General features: G+C 45.9%; 1 protein-coding gene across 1 annotated transcript in view; it reads left to right on the top strand.

Annotated features, from left to right (window-relative positions):
- The window catches only part of LOC123756877 (zinc finger protein 48), a 33258-nt gene extending 12352 nt beyond the window's left edge, over nucleotides 1–20906 (top strand). Inside the window, exon 4 of the mRNA XM_045740273.2 lies at nucleotides 17701–20906. Within this exon, the coding sequence (XP_045596229.2) occupies nucleotides 17701–20243 (2543 nt within the window). The 3' untranslated portion in view covers nucleotides 20244–20906. The remainder of the gene's footprint in view (nucleotides 1–17700) is intronic.

Genomic DNA, 20906 nt, shown 5'->3' with positions numbered 1-20906 from the left:
TACTCTCTCACCCATAGAACTGTGGTACCCAACATCACGAGTGAGGGGACACTTGTATTGTCAATTCTTCTTTTATCACTGAACTCGATCTCGATGGTCTGACGGTTCTTAAGGTGTCGTTTATGGGGAGTATACTCACGACACATCCCTGGGGGGGCCCTGGCAAGACCTGTCTCTTGTTGGATGTCCTATGTTCTAATTGTGGCTCCATTGTGAATACGCAGGAACATTCATGAATGAAAGTATTACCTCACGTTTTCAATTCGCTGAATACTGTTCCTCTTTTGACTTCTCAGGCTCGTGGGGTGGGCGACCAAGCCCCCAAGTCGGACTGTTTTGGAAGACCGGGCTCTGTAGCCCCCGCTACATTGGGCCCAGACCTAGCTCCTCCTCTGACCCTCCTGACTACTCCCCTCGGCTCCCCTCCCTCCTCTGCGGTTGGATCGAGCCCTAAGCCCCCAGCGGTGACCACCTCGTCCCCTGGCACGGCCCAGTCTCTCATTATGACTACTGCGTCTTTTAACCCCTCTCTCTGGGGGTTCTGAACGCCGTCCCCGCCACAACCACTCTCGCACAATCCCTTCCCATACTAATACGTACCATGCCTTGTTTGTTCCTGCTTCGTGGGCTAAATACTTTGATCTCCACCATCTGGATTCTACTCCTGACGATTTCTCCCCCCATAAACACCTAGTTAATTCGGTAGATGCCTTTGTTGCTTTTAACCCCACCCGTCTTGATACACGTGTCATCGTTGCTCCTTCTCAGGATGTTGCTACCCACTTACCCCATTGTCCTGCATTGGGGAGACTCCTGTTCGGGTCTCCAAAAACGCTCGGTTAAATGCTAGTGTTGGCACTGTTATCCTCCCGGACCATGTTGCAACTGGTGTTAGGAACCTAAAAGGCTGCTATGAAGATATTAAACATATCCTCGAAGCCCAAGGCTATCCAGTCCTCCAGGTGGACACGTTCACTCGACCCCCTCGTGGTCGTCGTCATCAGACCCTTCGAGTTGTTAAAATCACCTTCGATAGTAAGACCCTTCTGCCCTCTGTCATTCTTGCTGGTGCCAGATGAGTTCAGGAGTTCATCCCCTCTCCTAGACTTTGTAATAAGTGCTGGAAGTTTCGGCACGGTGCCCTCAAATGCTCAAGTCGTGTCTCTTTATATCCTATGTGTGGGGCAATGACCACTCTTAGACATTGTGCTTTTCTCCCCAGGCTCGCTGCCTCAATTACGGTGAGGCCCACCCTACCTTCTCCTGCACGTGTATACACTACAGGCTTGAGGAAGCCGTCCTCAACATGAAACACTGGGATCGTTTGACGTTCCCTGAAGCAAGACGCCAAGTCCGCCGTCTCCACCCTTTCACCGACGTATCTTATACTCACATATTGTGTTTTTCCTCTCCTCATCCTTCCCATCTTCCTCAGTCACACAACCGTTTCCAGGCCCTGGACCCGGACACGCCCATTTCCTCCTCCCCTGTTCCTTTACGTTCTGTCACGAAGGGTCTCCTTCTTGGTTCTCCATCTGGAGTTTCCCCCCTTCCTACCCAATCTGCCATGTCTTCTGTGTCTTCTTTCCCATCTTCCCCCGATTCTTCTTCCCAACCCTCCCCCCCCAGTCTCTTGGCCCTCCACACCGCCTGTCTGTCCAGGCGATCCATCATCCTCCCAGCAATCTTCATGTTGTTTGCACCCGTTCTTTTTCTCCTGTTGAGACCACTGAGTCTGTCGCCCAGTACGTTGTTGCTGGAACACCTGTCTTTTTGAGTCAGAAACGTAAGCCTGGCTCCTCTCCTTCCACCTCCCCAGCGGGTAAAAAGGCATCACTTTCTTCCTCGCCCCCCCCCCACCTCTGACTATCGCTACATCCCCCTCCTTTTTCGGTGGTCGGGTCCCCTGTCTCGGCCATGAAGTTTTCTTTAGCCTCCGATTCCCTCTCGGTTTCTACCCATACTGAGGTGCGCTCCGTGGTTTCTACCCCCCTCCTCTTACTGTCCTTGACAGCCCCCTCTCCGTTGTCTCCTCCTCCTCCGGGCCCCGTTAGTCTGCCTCTGGTCTGTCCTCCCGCTCCCTTCCCTCCATCCTTACTAAGCTTACCTATGCCCCCTAACCCTAATTTTGCTGACCCTGATCCTGAGCTTATTTAATGTACTTTGTTCTTCTTTACTTTTGTTTCTTCATTGTTCTCTGTTGCTGTCCTTTCTCTTTTTTATAATGTCTATTCTTCTGTGGAATATTCGTGGATTTTATGCCAACTTCCATGAACTCCATCTTCTGATTACACAGTTTTCACCACTTATTGTTTGTCTCCAGGAACCCACGCTTGCTGCTCGTCCTGGGCACTTTCGTGGTTATTCCTTTCTTTCTCCGCCCCCCCCCCAGCGGCACATAACTCTACTGCTCTCTTGATTTGTTCTGATATTCCCTTCGTCTCCATTCTTTTTCCATTGCCTATCTATTGTTCTGCTGCCCGTGTTTTTGTGAGTAAATGGTATACAGTCTGTTCCATTTATCTCCCCCCTCCCCAAAAGTCCTGCGTTCCCTTCCTGATCGTAAGCGCCTCCTGGACTCTTTGCCAGAGCCGGTGCTCCTGTTGGGTGATTTCAACTGTCGACATGTCCAATGGGTCGATGTTCTAACAAACACCCGACGTTGCCTTCTCGAACTATTCGTCCTCTCTTCTGAATTGTGGTGAGCCCACTCATGTGGACTCGCACCCTTTCCTGTCTTGATCTTTCCTTTCTGCTTGTCATCTTTTTACTTAAATCTCACGTGGTGGGTTCTTGATGACCTCCATAACAGTGACCATTTCCCCATCCTCATTTCCTTTTTCTTTTTTCACCCTCCCCTCTACTTCCCTAGGTGACAGTTTGCCAAGGCTGACTGGAACCTATTCACCCTCCGTGCTACTCTCTCTGACCTCTCCTCTCTGCCTCTTTCTCGCGCCCTCCTACTTTTTCATGACACCGACTTCGATGCTGCCTTCTGCACTATTCCTGGCTCTACATCCCAGTGCACGCGGAAGTGCGTTCCCTGGTGGAATGTGGATTTTGCTCGGGCTGTCCGCTGTAACCGTGCAGCCTGGAAGATACACCAACTCCGGCAGACGACTGATTCCTTTATTTTGTTTCGGAAGGCAAGTGCGATAGCCCGTAGGACCATCCGTACAGCTAAACGTGAGAGTTGAAAATCTTATGTTCCCACCATTACGTCCGATACTCCCCTGCCATAGATCTGGAAGAAGATCCGGAGATTGCGGGCAAGTTCGTTCCAGATGTCTCGCTGGTCCTTCACCTCCATGGTATTCTTGTTACAGACCCAGTGAAGGTCGCGACCGAATTGGGTTCACATTTTTCTACTGTTGGCTCTGGTTCTCATCTTCCTCAATCCTTCCTTCTTCGGAAGCCCGTTCATGAATCTCATCCATTAGATTTCTGCACTCATCTCCGCCTTCCCTATAACGATCCCTTCTCTCTGAACTTCAGTCTGCTCTGGCCGTCTGCGGATCTATGGCAGCACGCTCTGATGACATTATGAGATTCTTGGCCATCACCCTCCTTGCATGTCTCAGTATTGTATTTACTGAGTCTGTATAACCAGGTCTGGGAGTCGTCGTCAGTCCCTGAGGACTGGCTCGATGCCGTTGTACTCCCTATATGGAAACCAGGGTCTCTCGAGACTCCTCTAAGGACTTCCGCCCTATTTCCCTCACGAGTTGTGTCTGCAAACTCTTGGAGCGTATGGTAAATGTTCATATGATGTGGTTCTTGGAACACCATCACCATCTCTCTCCTTCTCCATTTGGTTTTTGCAACTGCCGCAGGACGACTAATGTCCTGGTGAACTTGGAGGTCTATATTCGTACTGCTTTTGCTGCGAAGACCTTCGTTGTTGCTGTCCTTTTTTGACCTGGAAAAGGCTTATGACACAAGTTGGAGATATCATATTCTGTCCAAACTTCGTTCTTTTGGCCTTCGTGGTAATCTCCCTCTCTTCCTCTCTCGTCGTTCCTTTAGAGTCAGTCTTGGTGCCACTCTCTCTGCCTCTTTTCGGCAATACGAAGGTGTACCCCAAGGTAGTGTTCTGAGCACAACTCTTTTTCTGGTTGCCCTCAATGATCTTCTTTCCTCCCTTCCTTCTGGCATCTTCTCCGCTCTTTATGTCGATGATCTTAATCTTTGCTGTCGAGGTGATGATTCGCCTCCCCTTCAATAACGGCTTTTACCTGCGATTGATACCATGTCATCTTGGGCCATCGCTTCAAGCTCTCTGCATCCAAGACTTGTTTTATGACTTTTATTCGGAAGAATGTTGTTCTTCGTCCCTCTTTGATGCTTTATTGTCATCCTCTTGAGTTCAAAGATTCTGCGAAGCTTTTGGGGTTAATCTCTGACACTCGTTTGTCTTGACGCCCCATATCTCTTACCTCCGATTTGAATGCTCTAAGGCCCTTACCCTACTTAAGGTTTTGTCCCATACTTCTTGGGGAACGGATAGGCGCACGCCCCTCTCTTTGCATTCCTCTCTCGAACTGTCTAAACTCGATTATGGTTGCCCTTCACATTCTTTTCTTTCTCTTCGCCGTCTGGATCCTTTGCACCATACTGGGGTTGCGCCTCAGCTCTGGTGCCTTTCGTTCTACTCCTACCTTCACCCTGTACGTTGATACTAACCTCCTATCTCTCCAGGACCCCCGAGATCGCTACTGCCTTTGCAACCTTGCGCGATTCTTACAACACCCTCACACTCGCCTGTGTCATAGTTTGACTTTTCTTCCTCCTGTAGTTCCTGTTCCCCTTCACCACCTTCCTCTTTCTGTCCCGTTCTCTCGCCTGTAACATTCTCTTTCGATTAGTATTACTAATATTTCTTCTCGTGTTGTTCCATCCTTACCCCCATGGAGGGTCCCCCTTCCTTAATATTGCAAATCCCTGACCCACATCACTAAAGCTTTTACCCCTCCTACAGTTCTGAAACGCCTTTTCCTTGAACACTTTCCTTTACATTCCCACTCCGTTTTCATCTTCATCGATGGGTCTAAGTCAGCAGGCGGTGTAGGCTACTCTGTTGTTTTTCATGACCGTTTTTCATGACTGTTGTTTTTCTATATGTGTCGCCTGCCTCGGGAGACTAGTATCTTCAAGGCATAACTCTATACTATTCGCTATGCTCTTCGGCTCCTGCTTTCTCGCTGTCAATCCTCCTTTGTGGTTGTAGGTGACTCTCGCATTGCCCTCATGGCTCTGGAGTTCTTTAATCCAGCCCATCCGGTGGTAGTCAAGATTCAACATTGGCTGTTTCTTATCTCTAGTTGATTTAAGACAGTTGACTTTTGCTGGGTTCCCAGCCATGTTGGTGTCTCTTTAAATGAGAGTGCCGACGCTACCGCTAGGGATTCTATCCGCACTATCTCCCGTAATGGTATTTCTTATTCCGACTTTTACCCAGTTAATAATTCCTCCATCCTTGCCCATTGTCAGGGTTGTTCGTCTTCTGTTAATGGTAACAAACTGCGTACTCTTGAGAGTATTGTGTCCCTGGGACCCTCTTCCTACCATCGTAACCAGTGGTGGGAAATGGCTCTGGCAAGGTTGCATATTGGTCATATGCGCTTAACTCACGGACATTTAATGGAGAGCCGTCATGCTCCTTATTGTTCTAACTGCATTGTCCCTCTTACAGTTGTGCATATCCTAGTTGAATGTCTTGACTTCCAGGACGAGCGTGTGTCTTGCTTTTCGATCGTCCCCTGCGATCACTTGTCCCTCTATAGAATTCCCTCGAAGACATCCTCAGTAATATATAGCACCCACTGACTATCCCGCACATTTGATGGTGCTGCATAGCCTTCCCGGCTTGGTGCCTTCTTTGATAATTACTTACTTCCCCTCCAACAACACATCTATAGAAGTATGTGTCTTTTTCAAGGTTGTAGGCCAGATGCATTACGTTAGCCTTACAAAGCTTTTCAAGATAGCACATAAATGGTATAGGAGTTTCATGATCGTCACCCGTAGCCCCATTGACATTCTTAGGAAATATAAAGTAGCGCACGCCCGGCCAAACGTTGCTGTGGCAACAGTCGCCTTCCCGTCCCCCAGTCCTCCCCACCATTTTTCCCCTTCCCGCATCCCCTTGTACTCCCAACCATTCCCCACTTCCCTATCCCCTCGTCCTCTCAACCATTCCCCATTCTCCCATCGTCTTGTTCTTCCCACCATCCCCCCCCCCCTCCCTCATCCCCTTGTCCTCTCCACCATTCCCCACTCCACCGTCCCCTCGTCCTCCCCCATCTCCCACTCCCCCCATACCCTCGTCCTCCCCACCATCCCCTGCTCTCCTATCCCCTAGTCCTCCCCACCATTCTCCATTACCCCGTCCCCTCGTCCCCACCGTGCCCAACTCCCCCGTCCCCTCGTCCTCCCAAATATTACCCCCACCCCAGTCCCATCGTTCACCCCCACCATCCTCCACTCCCCTTCCCCTTGTCCTCCCCCACTCATTCTTCAGATGCATTCCCAAATGATCTGATGTTCACATCAGAAAATTGGGAACATCAAATGATCTGATGTTCCCATCACTGACAAATAAGAACAGTTAAAAAAAACAAATGGAAAAACAATGAAAAAATAAAAAAAAACTATATTCACAAAATGAACGGTATGGTAACCAACACAGCTCAATTCCAAAGCAGTCACACAAAATAATTAAATCAAAATGAAAATAGATCGAAATCTATGAAAATTCAAATTTTCAATGTAATCGGAAACATTGAAAAGGAATCGTAACATATTTTGTATTGCGTGTGTTGCCTTACATGTAACAGATGGCTCTGTTAAAAAAAAAGCATGGTTTTACCTGTCACAGGTGTGGCCTCTATACTTATACTTACGAAATGAACAGTATGGTAAACAACACAGCTCAATTCCAACGCAATGTTACACAAAATAATTAAATGAAAATGAAAATAAATCGAAATATATGAAAATTCAATTTATCAATGCAATCGGAAACATTGAAATGGAATTGTAACATATTTAGTATTGTGTATGTTGCTCTTATGTGCAACAAATGGAGCAGTTTTTCAAAAAGAGGATGTTTTTACCTGTCACAGGTGTGGCATCTATATAGTAGGTATAAAAAAACACGCACGTATTTGAATGGAACGTTGTGTTAAAATTTCAAAGAAATCGGTGAAGAACTTTTTGGAGATTACAGCATGTGTTGATCTTACATCCAACAGATGGCGCTGTTTTAAAAAAAAGCATGATTTTTTCCTGTCACAGGTGAGGCATATATATAGTAGGTGTATAAAAACACTCGCCTATTCGAATGCACTGTTGTGTCAAAATTTCAGAGCAATCTGTAAAGAGGTTTTGAAGATTTCCCTCAGATGAAAAATACATGAAAAACATAGATAAAAAAAAACCATGTTTTTCCCCGTCACAGACGTAACATCTATAAAGTATGTATATAAAAACCCGCCCGGATGCGAATGGAACGTTGTGTGAAAATTTCAAAGTATTCTGTGAAGAACTTTCGGAGTTTAGCGATTTTGAGCAAACGAACATTTCTATTTTTATTTATAGAAACTAGGAGTACCCAGCCACGCGTTGCTGTGGCTCATGCGTTGCTGACCCACAGCAACCTTCCCTGTTCACAAGTTCACCTCACCATTCCCTCCTCACCCGTCTCCTCGGCCTCCCAACCATGCCCCACTCACCTTGTCCCTTTGTCCTCCCCACCATTCTCAATTCCCCCATCTCCTCGTCCCCACCATCCCAAACTCTCCCGTTCCCTTGTCCTTCCCCACCATTACCCCCTCCCTTGTCTTCTCATCCTCCCCACCATCTCTCACTTTCGTCCCCTCGTCATCCCCATCATTCCCCACTCCCTCGTCCGATGCCTTCCCAAATGGTCTGATGTTCCCATCAGAAAATTGGGAACATCAAGTGATCTGATGTTCCCATCACTGAAATATAAGAAAAGCAGTTTAAAAATGAAATGAATATATTAAAAAATAAAAAAATAAACTATACACATGAAATGAACGGTATGGTAAACAACACAGCTCAATTCCAACGCAATTCACACAAAATAATTAAATCAAAATGAAAATAAATCAAAATCTATGAAAATTCAATTTATCGATGTATCTTCTTATCTTGAGATGATTTTGGGGCTTTAGTGTCCCCGCGGCCCGGTCCTCGACCGGGCCTCCACCCCCTGGAAGCAGCCCGTGACAGCTGACTAACACCCAGGTATCTATTTTACTGCTAGGTAACAGGGACATAGGGTGAAAGAAACTCTGAACATTGTTTCTCGCCAGCGCCCGGGATCGAACCCGGGACCACAGGATCACAAGTCCAGTAATATAATCAGAAACATTGAAATGGAATTGTAACATATTTAGAATAGCATGTGTGTTGCTCTTACATGCATCAGATAGCGCTGTTATTCAAGAAAAGCATAGTTTTACTTGTCTCAAGTGTGGCATCTATACATATACTTATGAAATGAACGGTATGGTAAACAACACAGCTCAATTCCAACACAATGTCACTCTAAATAACTCAATAAAAAATAAAATAAATCGAAATCTTTGAAAGTAAAATTTATCAATGCAATTGCAAACATTGAAATGAAATTCGTGACATATTTAGTATTGAGTGTATGTTGCTATTATGTGCAACAGATGGCGCTGTTTTTCAAAAATGCGTGTTTTTACCTGTCACAGAGGTGGCATCTATATAGTAAGTATATAAAAAGACGCGCCTATTTGATTGGAACGTAGTGTCAAAATTTCAAAACAGTCTGGTAAGAACTTTGGAGATTACGGTGTGTGTTGCTCTTACTTCCAACAGATGGCACTGTTTTTTTTTTAAATGCATGTTTTTTCCTGTCACAGGCAAGGCATGTATATAGTACGTATATAAAAATACGCGCCAATTAGAATGCAACGTTGTGTCAAAATTTTAAAGCAATCGGTAAAGAGGTTTCAAAGATTTCTCTCGCAAGAAAAACACTTGAAAAACACTCTTTAAAAAAAACATGTTTTTATCCGTCACAGACATGCCATCAATATAGTATATATATAAAAACCTGCTCGGGTGCGAATGGAACATTGTGTGAAAATTACAAAACAATCGGTGTAGAACTTTGAGAGATTAGCGATTTTGAACAAACGAACATTTTCATTTTTATTTATATAAGATTAGTTTTTACACTGAAATATGGTATTTGTTATCAATAGAGTTCTATCAATAATCAATTTATAGTAATACTGTATTAACTTAGATAAGGGTGGGAGGTGGATGAGTAGGTTGTTGGGGAGAAGGAAGAGAGAGAGGGAATAAAAGAAAGAAGGTATGGGGGGGGGATGGTGGAGAGGCGGAGATTTTTAGAGGATGGGAGAGAGGAGAGTGAAGGACAGGGGAAGAGAGGGGGGAAAAACCCCAGCAGAGTACCCTATTTTAGAACAGACATATGCCCGATTCTCTATTTACGTTTTGGGAAGTAATATCAGGATTAGGATTTAGGTTATATGTAATACACATGTAAAATATATTAGAAGAAGTGCTACACGGTGGTGGCCAGATTTGTCTATTTTTTCTAAACGGGTGAGTATAGAAATAAACGGCATCCGACAGCACTTAGCAGGCTCAGAAGGTTTTCCTTCCCATTGCTCATGGTAAGCCTTACTCATTAGTTTTCCCCTTGAACACAATCCCCCAATCAGTTAACAACCAGGTACCCAATTATTGCTGAGTGAACACAGGCCAGCAATTATGGACTGCCGTCCAGACAATCCTCATTAACCAGGACACGAACTTAGAGATAACGGTTTGCGAGGCGAAAGTTACCACTAGGCCAACAGAGCTGGCTGTCTGTCTGTCTGTGTGTGTGTGTGTGTGTGTGTGTGTGTGTGTGTGTGTGTGTGTGTGTGTGTGTGTGTGTGTGTGTGTGTCTCTCTCTCTCTCTCTCTCTCTCTCTCTCTCTCTCTCTCTCTCTCTCTCTCTCTCTCTCTCTCTCTCTCTCTCTCTCTCTCTCTCTCTCTCTCTCTCTCTCTCTCTCTCTCTCTCTCTCTCTCTCTCTCTCTCTCTCTCTCTCTCTCTCTCTCTCTCTCTCTCTCTCTCTCTCTCTCTCTCTCATATTAGCTTTTGATTTGATCATAAGTGGGTATCTCGCATATTTGTTTTTAATATTCACGGATTAAGTAAAAAACATTTGCTGAGTTTTAGTCAGTAGGTCGTGTTTATTACAAACAATAACATTCTTTTGGACTTGATATGCTGATTTTTCCCATTGATTACCAGAACTCTATTTGCACTTAATAACTACATGCTTGATTAAAATTTCAATTATTTACTGGCTAGCTTTTCATTTATTTTTTGTAGATGTCAAAGTTGTTGCTACAGAGACAAATCCCTTGAAACTGACTGTGTAGGCAGTGTAACTGACAGTGTAGACAGCGTAACTGACTGTGTAGGCAGCGTAACTGACAGTGAAGACAGCGTAACTGACTGTGTAAGCAGCGTAACTGATTGTGTAGACAGCGTAACTGACTGTGTAGGCAGCGTAACTGACTGTGTAGGCAGCGTAACTGACTGTGTAGGCAGCGTAACTGACTGTGTAGGCAGTGTAACTGTGTAGGCAGTGTAACTGTGTAGGCTGTGTAACTGACTGTGTAGGCTGTGTAACTGACTGTGTAGGCTGTGTAACTGACTGTGTAGACAGTGTAACTGTGTTGGCAGTGTAACTGACTGTGTAGACAGCGTAACTGTGTAGGCACTGTAACAGACTGTGAAGGCAGTGTAACTGTGTAGGCAGTGTAACAGACTGTGAAGGCAGTGTTACTGTGTAGGCATTGTAACTGTGTTGGCAGTGAAACTGTGTAGGCAGTGTAACTGTGAAGGAAGTGTAACTGTTTAGGCAGTGTAACTGTGTAGGCAGGTTAACTGTGTAGGCAGTGTAACTGACTGTGTAGGCAGTGTAATTGTGTAGGCAGTGTGGTTGACTGTTAAGGCAGCGTAACTGTGTGGGCAGCGTAACTGTGTAGACATTGTAACTGTGTAGGCACCGTAACTGACTGTGAAGGAAGGTTTCTGAATGTGTAGGCAGTGTAACTGTGTAGGGAGTGTAACTGTGTTGGCAGTGTAACTGACTGTGTAAGCAGCGTAACTGTGTAGGCAGTATAACTCTGTAGGTAGTGTAACTGTGTAGGCAGCGTAACTGACTGTGTAGGCAGCGTAACTGACTGTGTAGGCAGCGCAACTGCGTAGGCAGCGTAACTGACTGTGAAGGCAATGTTACTGTGTAGGCAGCGTAACTGACTGTGTAGGCAGGGTAATGACTGTGTAGGCAGTGAAACTGCGTAGGCAGCGTAATTGACTGTGTAGGCAGTGTAACTGACTCAGTAGGCAGCGTAACTGTGTAGGCAGCGTAACTGTGTAGGCAGTGTAACTGTGTTGGCAGTGTAACTGAATGTGTAGGCAGCGTACTGACTGTGTAGGCAGTGAAACTGTGTAGGCAGTGAAACTGTGTAGGCAGTGTAACTGTGTTGGCAGTGTAATTGTGTAGGCAGCGTAACTGACTGTGTAGGCAGTGTAACTGTGTAGGCAGTGTAACCGACTGTGTAGTCAGCGTAACTGAGTAGGCAGTGTAACTGACTATGTTGGCAGTGTAACTGTGTCGGCAGTGTAACTGTGTAGGCAGCGTAACTGACTGTATTGGCTGCGTAACTGACTGTGTAGGCAGCGTAACTAACTGTGTAGGCAGCGTAACTGACTGTGTAGGCAGTGTAACTGTGTAGGCAGCGGAACTGTGTAGGCATTGTAACCGACTGTACAGGCTGATTAACTATGTAGGCAGTGTAACTGACTGTGTAGGCATTGTAACTGTGTAGGTAGTGTAACTGACTGTATAGGCATGGTAACTGTGAATTCAGTGTAACTGTGTAGGCAGTGTAACTGTGTAGGCAGCTTAACGATGTAGGCAGTGTAACTGACTGTGTAGGCAATGAAACTGACTGTGAAGGCAGTGTAACTGTGTTGGCAGTATAACTGACTGTGTAGGCAGTATAACTGACTATGTAGGCAGCGTAACTGTGTAGGTAGTGTAACCGACTGTGTAAGCAGTGAAACCGACTGTGTAGGCTGCTTAACTATGTAGGCAGTGTAACTTACAGTGTAGGCAGTGTAACTTACAGTGTAGGCAGTGTAACTGTGTAGGCAGTGTAACTGTGTAGACAGTGTAACTGTGTAGGCAGTGTAACTGTGTAGGCAGTGTAACTGTGTAGGCAGGTTAACTATGTAGGCAGCGTAACTGTGTAGGCAGCGTATCTGTGTCGGCAGTGTAACTGTGTAGGCAGCGTAACTGACTGTGTAGGCACCGTAACTGACTGTGTAGGCACGTTAGTGACTGTGTACGCAGTGAAAATGTATAGGCAGTGTAACTCACTATGTAGGCAGCGTAACTGTGTAGACAGCGTAACTGTGTAGGCAACGTAACTGACTGTTTAGGCAGTGTAATTCTGTAAGCAGTGTAACTATGTATGCAGCGTAACTGTGTAGGCTGTATAACTGACTGTGTAGGCAGCGTAACTGAGTTGGCAGTGTAACTGTGTAGGTAGTGTAACTGTGTCGGCCGTGTAACTGTGTTGGCAGTGTAACTGTGTAGGCAACGTAACTGACTGTGTAGGCATCGTAACTGGCTGTGTAGGCAGCGTAATGACTGTGTAGGCAGTATAACTGTGTAGGCAGTGTAACTATGTAGGCAGGTTAACTGTGTAGGCAGCGTAACTGTGTCGGCAGTGTAACTGTGTAGGCAGCGGAACTGACTGTGTAGGCACGTTAGTGACTGTGTAGGCAGCGTAACTGCGTAGGCAGCGTAACTAACTTTGTAGGCAGTGTAACTGACTGTGAAGGCAATGTAACTGACTCAGTAGGCAGCGTAACTGTGTAGGCAGCGTAACTGTGTAGGTAATGTAACTGTGTTGGCAGTGTAACTGACTGTGTAGGCAAGGTAATGACTGTGTAGGCATTGAAACTGTGTAGGCAGTGTAACTGTATATGCAGCGTAACTGTGTAGTCAGCGTAGCTGAGTAGGCAGTGTAACTGACTATGTCGGCAATGTAACTGTGTAGGAAGTGTAACTGATTGTGTAGGCAGTGCAACTGTGTAGGCAGTGTAGCTGACTGTGTAGGCAGTGTAACTGACTGTGTAGGCAGTGTAACTGAGTAGGTAGTGTAAATGACTGAATAGGCAGTGTAATGTGAATTCAGTGTAACTGTGTAGGCAGTGTAACTATGTAGGCAATATAACTGACTGTGTAGGCAACGTAACTGTGTAGGCAGGGTAACTGACTATGTAGGCAGTGTAACTGTGTAGGCAGTGTAACCGACTGTGTAGGCTGCTTAACTATTTAGGCAGTGTAACTGACTGTGAAGGCAGTGTAACTGTGTTGGCAATATAACTGACTGTGTAGGCAGCGTAACTGTGTAGGCAGGGTAACTGTGTAGGTAGTGTAACCGACTGTGTAGGCTGCTTAACTATGAAGGCAGTGTAACTGACTGTGTAGGCACTGTAACTGTGTAGGCAGTGTAACTGTGTAGGCAGGTTAACTATGTAGGCAGTGTAACTGACTGTGTACGAAGTGTAACTATGTAGGCAGTGTAACGGACTGTGTAGGCAGTGTAGTTAACTATGTAGGCAACGTAACTGTGTAAGCAGCGTAACTGTGTCAGCAGTGTAACTGTGTAGGCAGTGTAACTGACTGTGTAGGCACCGTAACTGTTTAAGGAGTGTGACTGACTGTGTAGGCAGCCTAACTGTGTAGGCAGCGTAAGTGTGTAGGCAGTGTAACTGTGTAGACAGTGTAACGCTTTAGCCATTGTAATTGTGTAGGCAGTGTAACTGTGTTTGCAGCGTAACTGTTTAGGCAGTGTAACTGTGTAGGCAGTGTAACTGTGTAGGCAGTGTAACTGTGTAGGCAGTGTAACTGTGTAGGCAGTGTAACTGTGTAGGCAGCGGAACTGTGTAGGCAGTGTTACTGACAGTGTAGGCAGTGTAAAATTGTAGGCAGCGTAACTGTGTAGGCAGTGTAACTGTGTTGGCAGTGTAACTGACTGTGTAGGCAGCGGAACTGTGTTGGCAGTGTTACTGACTGTGTAGGCAGTGTAACTGACTGTGTAGGCAGTGTAAAATTGTGGGCAGCGTAACTGTGTAGGCAGTGTAACTGTGTTGGCAGTGTAACTGACTGTGTAGGCAGCGGAACTGTGTAGGCAGTGTTACTGACTGTGTAGGCAGTGTAACTTACTGTGTAAGCAGTTTAACTGTGTAGGCATTGTAACTATGTAGGCAGTGCAACTGTGAAGGCAGTGTAACTGAGTAGGCAGTGTAACTGACTGTGTAGGCAGTGCAACTGACTGTGTAGGCAGTGTAACTGTGTAGGCAGCGTAACTGACTGTGTAGGCAGCGTAACTGACTGTGTAGGCAGCGTAATTGTGTAGGCAGTGTAGTTGACTGTGTAGGCAGTGTAACTGACTGTGTAGGCAGTGTAACTGTGTAGGCAGCGTAACTGACTGTGTAGGCAGCGTAATTGTGTAGGCAGTGTAGTTGACTGTGTAGGCAGTGTAACTGTGTAGGCAGTGTAGTTGACTGTGTGGGCAGTGTAGTTGACTGTGTAGGCAGCGTAACTGTGTCGGCAGTGTAACTGTGTAGGCAGTGTAACTGACTGTGTAGGCACCGTAACTGACTGTGCAGGTAGGTTTCTGACTGTGTAGGCAGTGTAACAGTGAAGGCAGCGAAACTGTGTAGGCAGGGTAACTGACTGTGTAAGCAGCATAACTGTGTAGGCAGCGTAACTGTGTAGACAGTATAGCTCTGTAAGTAGTGTAACTGTGTAGGTAGCGTAACTGACTGTGTAGGCAGTGTAACTGTGTAGGCAGTGTAACTGTGTATGCAGCGTTTCTTTGTAGGCAGTGTAACTGACTGTATAGGCAGCGTAACTGTGTAGGCATTGTAACTGACTGTGTAGGCTGCGTAACTGTGTAGGAAGTGTAACTGTGTCGGCAGTGTAACTGATTGTTTAGGCAGCGTAACTGTGTAGGCAGCATAACTGTATAGGCTGCGTAACTGACTGTGTAGGCAGTGTAACTGTGTATGCAGTGTAACTGACTGTGTAGGCAGTGTAACTGTGTAGGCAGCATAACTTTGTCAGGAGTGTTACTGTGTAGGCAGCGTAACTGTGTCGGCAGTGTAACTGTGTAGGCACCGTAACTGTGTGTGTAGGCAGGTTACAGACTGTATAGACAGTGTAACTGTGTAGGCAGTGTAACTCCGTAGGTAGTGTAACTGTGTAGGCAGCGTAACTGACTGTGTAGGCAGTGCAACTATGTATCCAGCGTAACTGTGTAGGCAGTGTAACTGACTGACAGTGTAGGCAATGTAACTGACTATGAAGGCTGCGTAACTGTGTCGGCAGTGTAACTGTGTCGGCGGTGTAACTGTGTAGGCAGCGTAACTGACTGTGTAGGCAGCGTAACTGACTGTGTAGGCAGCGTAACTGTGTAGGCAGCATTAGTGTGTTGGCAGTGTAACTGACTGTGTAGGCAGTGTAACTGACTTTGTAGGCAGTGTAACGGACTGTGTAGGCAGTGTAGTTAACTGTGTAGGCAGCGTAACTGTGTAGGCAGCGTATCTGTGTCGGCAGTGTAACTGTGTAGGCAGCGGAACTGACTGTGTAGGCATCGTAACTGACTGTGTAGGCACGTTAGTGACTGTGTAGGCAATGAAACTGTGTAGGCAGTGTAACTGTGAAGACAGCGTAACTGCGCAGGCAGCGTATTTGTGTAGGCAGCGTAACTGATTGTGTAGGCAATGTAACTGTGCATGCAGCGTAACTGTGTAGGCAGTGTAACTGACTGACTGTGTAGGCAGCGTAACTGTGTAGGTAGTGTAACTGTTTCGGCAGTGTATCTGTGTAGGCAGCGTAACTGACTGTGTGGGCAGCGTAACTGACTGTGTAGGCAGCATAACTGTGTAGGCAGCATAACTGTGTAGGCAGCGTTACTGTGTAGGCAGCGTTACTGTGAAGGCAGCATAACTGTGTAGGCAGCGTAACTGTGTAGGCAGTGTAACTCTGTAGGCAGTGTAACCGACTGTGTAGTCAGCGTAACTGAGTAGGCTGTGTTACTGTGTAGGCAGCGTAACTGACTGTGTAGGCAGCGTAACTGACTATGTCGGCAGTGTAACTGTGTCGGCAGTGTAACTGTGTAGGCCGCGTAACTGACTGTATTGGCTGCGTAACTGACTGTGTAGGCAGTGTAACTCTGTAGGCAGCGGAACTGTGTAGGCAGTGTAACCGACTGTGTAGGCAGTGGAACTGTGAATTTACATGCAGGCGATGAGTCACAATAACGTGGCTGAAGTATGTTGACCAGACCACACACTAGAAATTGAAGGGACGACGACGTTTCGGTCCGTCCTGGACCATTCTCAAGTCGAAACGTCGTCGTCCCTTCAATTTCTAGTGTGTGGTCTGGTCAACATACAACTGTGAATTTAGTGTAACTGTGTAGGCAGTGTAACTGTGTAGGCAGCTTAACTATGTAGGCAGTGTAACTGACTGTGTAGGCAGTGTAACTGGCTTTGTAGGCAGTGTAACAGACTGTGTAGGCAGTGTAACTGACTTTGTAGGCAGTGTAACGGACTGTGTAGGCAGTGTAACTGACTGTGTAGGCAGTGTAACTGTGTAGGTAGTGTAACTGACTGTATAGGCAGTGTAGTTGTGAATTCAGTGTAACTTCGCATGCAGTGTAACTGTGTAGGCAGCTTAACTATTTAGGCAGTGTAAGTGACTGTGTAGGCAATGAATCTTACTGTGAAGGCAGTGTAACTGTTTTGGCAGTATAACTGACTGTGTAGGCAGTGTAACTGACAATGTAGGCAGTGTAACTGTGAAGGCAGTGTAACCGACTGTGTAGGCAGTGTAACCGACTGTGTAGGCTGCTTAACTATGTAGGCAGTGTAACTATGTAGGCAGTGTAACTGACTGTGTATGCAGCGTAACGGACTGTGTAGGCAGTGTAACTGACTGTGTATGCAGCGTAACTGTGTGGGGAGTGTAACTGACTGTGTAGGCAGCGTAACTGTGTAGGCAGCGTAACTGTGTAGACAGTGTAACACTGTAGACAGTGTAACACTGTAGCCAGTGTAACTGTGTAGGCAGCGTAACTGATTGTGTAGGCAGTGTAACTGTGTATGCAGCGTAACTGTGTAGGCAGTGTAACTGTGTAGGCAGTGTAACTGTGTAGGCAGTGTAACTGTGTATGCAGCGTAACTGTGTAGACAGTGTAACTGACTGTGTACGCAGCGTAACTGTGTAGGCAGCGTAACTGTGTCGGCAGCGTAACTGACTGTAGGCAGCGTAACTGTGTCGGCAGCGTAACTGACTGTATAGGCAGCGTAACTGACTGTGTAGGCAGTGTAACTGTGTAGGCAGCGTAACTGACTGTGTACGCAGCGTAACTGACTGTGTAGGCAGCGTAAGTTTGTCGGCAGCGTAACTAACTGTGTAGGCTGCGTAACTGACTGTGTAGGCAGCGTAACTGTCGGTGTAGGCAGCGTAACTGACTGTGTAGGCAGTATAACTGTGTAGGCAGCGTTACTGACTGTCTTTTGTTATTCTAGTCAGTGCCAGCTACAGTCCTCCATCGGTCCCAGTTGAGTCTCAATGTGGGGAAGAGGTTTTCTCTAATTGTGATGGCACTGCTTCGAGTGGTCAGCCACAACGTCAGCAGCAAGGACACCAAGCAGTTGAACTTCCTCGAGGTCAGTGGCCTGAGCAGCAATGGTATGAGCTCTCGTATGACCATCAGGTTGAGGGAAATGTTGAGTTCCACTGGGGTGAGCAATTTTTACAGCCAATCATGCTGCAGAATGTCCAGATGCTTGACCGTCTACAAAAGGATCTCCAACCTGGTGAGCAGCTTGAAGAATTTGTTGTTACTTCCCAGCATTCAATCCCAAATGAAGAATCTGTGGAATATATGTCTAAGCACGAAGCAAACTTCAAATTTTCTTCCGAGAACTCGCGTGGATATATGTCCGATTTAAATGATCTTGATAGTTCGAAACCTATTTATGCTACTGATGCATATCTTAATTGGGCCGTGCCGGAAACACCTATTCACTCACTCAATGGCTCTGGATCACCATTTTCTCCTGCTTTTAATATTAATCTTGAGTCTCCTATCAATCCATGGATTCTATCTAATGATGTTGCATTGACAAATACAGTCGAGAATACATCACATAATCTATTTGATATGATTTCCAACTCCCCTCACCAAATTCAAAGCAAGACTCTTCTTACGATGAACTCTATTACTCAACCAAACACCTCAGGAAACATGGGTGATACTTCGCTTGCTCCTCCAGTGTCTCGGGAAAAAGTTTTGTTTGACGCCAAAATAAACAAAACGTATACAAAACTCTTTAGCCCGTACAACAAGGTGAACTGTCCACTGTGTGGTATTGTATTTCCACGCAGAAGATTCCTTGCGATTCACATAAAATCACATGGTGCTAATAAGATTTACAAATGCTCCGTGTGCGACTGTTCCTTCAACATAAAGGTCTCCCTTGATAAACACAACATACAAGCTCATGGACCACCGATGGCCAGGAATAATATCCTGGATCAGCAACAAAAGGATAACTTGGGAAGCCCCCGGACTCATGAGCCAAGCCCCTGGACTCGTGAGCCAAGCCCCCAGATTCGTGAGCCAAGTCCCCGGACTCGTGAGAACAGTACCCGGACTCGTGAGCCAAGAACCCGGATTCGTAAGCCAAGTCTCCGGACTCGTGAGCCAAGCACCCGGACTCGTAAGCCAAGTACCCGGACTCGTGAGCCAAGACCCCGGACTCGTGAGCCAAGCACCCGAACTCGTGAGCCAAGCACCCAGACTCGTGAGCCAAGCATCCCGGCCTTACAGCAAAGCATCCAGACTCCACTAAGTAGTTTGTTACATACACTTGAAACTTCGTCTGCGCCTGAAGTGTTTCTGGTTAAGCTTTTCCTTGACTTCTTAGAAGAAAAAAAACATCAAAGTTTTCTTTGTAACCCGGACTGCAAAATGAGCTGTCAACTGTGTGGTGTTTCATATACAAACGAAGAAAATCTTGTGAATCACACGAGGTCCCATGGAGCTAATAAAAGATATCGGTGTACCAAGTGTGATTGTTCATTCAAGCAGAAGGTCAACACTGACGATCATAGTGTACTCCCTCAGGAGGCACCCATCATCAGTGAGGTCACCCAGGCTCAGCAAGAAGGAAGAGACTTGGCAAACATGTCGACACCTGGGCCAATCATGTCGACTGTTTTGCCGAGCGCCCCGAGCGTGCCGCCGAGCGCCCCGACCGTGCAGCCGAGCGTCCCGACCGTGCCGCCGAGCGCCCCGACCGTGCAGCCGAGCATTCCGACCGTGCCGCCGAGCGCCCCGACCGTGCAGCTGAGCATTCCGACCGTACAGCCGAGCGCCCAGACTCTGCAAATCACTTCGCCAGATACACTTGAAATTTCGTCAGCTCAGGCTAAGCTTTTCTTTAGCTGCAAAAGGAAAAGAAAACAAAGTTTCTCCAGCCCGGACTACAGAGTGAACTGTCAATTGTGTGGTGTTTCATGTACAAACGTAGACGATCATGTGAATCACACGAGGTCCCATGGAGCTAATAAAAGATATCGGTGTACCAAGTGTGATTGTTCATTCAAGCAGAAGGTCAACATTGAAGATCGTAATCTACTCTCTCATGAGGCACCCATCATTAGTGAGGTCACCGTGGCTCAGCAAGAAGGGAGAGACTTGGGAAGCATGTCGACGCCTGGACCTAGAAACTCAGTAGACGGGCACGGGACTTCATCTGTTCCTCTACTGTCTCAGGAAAATGTTCACTCTAACTACAAAGATAAAAAAACACGTAAAAGACCATTTAACCCGCACTTCAAGGTGAACTGTCCACTGTGTAGTATTACATACGCCAATAAAGGACATCTCAAGAATCACATGAAATGCCATGGTGCTAAAAGGTATTATAGTTGCTCCATGTGCGATTGTTCTTTCAACAAGGATGTCAACCTTGTGAAACATAATTTACGCGCTCACACGGGATCGACGCCCAGGAAAAGCATCTTGGCACAGCAACAAAGCAACAAGGGAAAGACTTGCTAATGAGCGTGATTCCTTGGTCCAGTAGTTATGTGCATACATGTGACACTTAGTTTACTCCCCCCACTGTCTCAGGCTAAGGTTATCTCTAGCTGCAAGATGAAAGAAACACTTCAAATATGCTTTAAACCATATTGCAAAGTCATCTGTCCATTGTATGGCATTTCCTTTGTAAGAAAAGGACATCTTATGAATCAATAAATCTCACAATGGTAATAAGATAGGTGTTACATGTGCAATTGTTCCTGCACCCGGAAAACTTGCATTGATAAATATGATTTTTCACTATTATAAGGCATCGAAGACCTACAATGTTTTTATGGAACATCAAAAAGATTAATTCTTCCCTCTGTTGAAGCTGAATTATTAATTTCGTGACTGACAGCTCAAGTCGCTTGACCATCTTACATTATATAATTTATTGTTTAGAATAAATATGTATTTTCGGTTTTAAGTATTTCTTTCTAATCAGTATTTTGTAGTTTTTAATTTCTTTGTTTATTTTTTGTTAAATGATATAATGCATGAAAATCCTCCAGGATTTTCCTTATTTTAATTGTGGGCCTCAAAAAATTAAAGTGATTATGTTAATGCTAAACAAATTTTTTAATTAATAAATGTTTTAAATAGTTGTCATGTAAATCTATAATAAAATTTTGAAAATAT

Source organism: Procambarus clarkii, chromosome 26 (genome assembly GCF_040958095.1).
Source record: "Procambarus clarkii isolate CNS0578487 chromosome 26, FALCON_Pclarkii_2.0, whole genome shotgun sequence".
Classification (NCBI taxonomy): Eukaryota; Metazoa; Arthropoda; class Malacostraca; order Decapoda; family Cambaridae; genus Procambarus; species Procambarus clarkii.
Note: the sequence above shows the minus strand (reverse complement) of the source record. Positions and strands in the feature narration are given on the sequence as shown.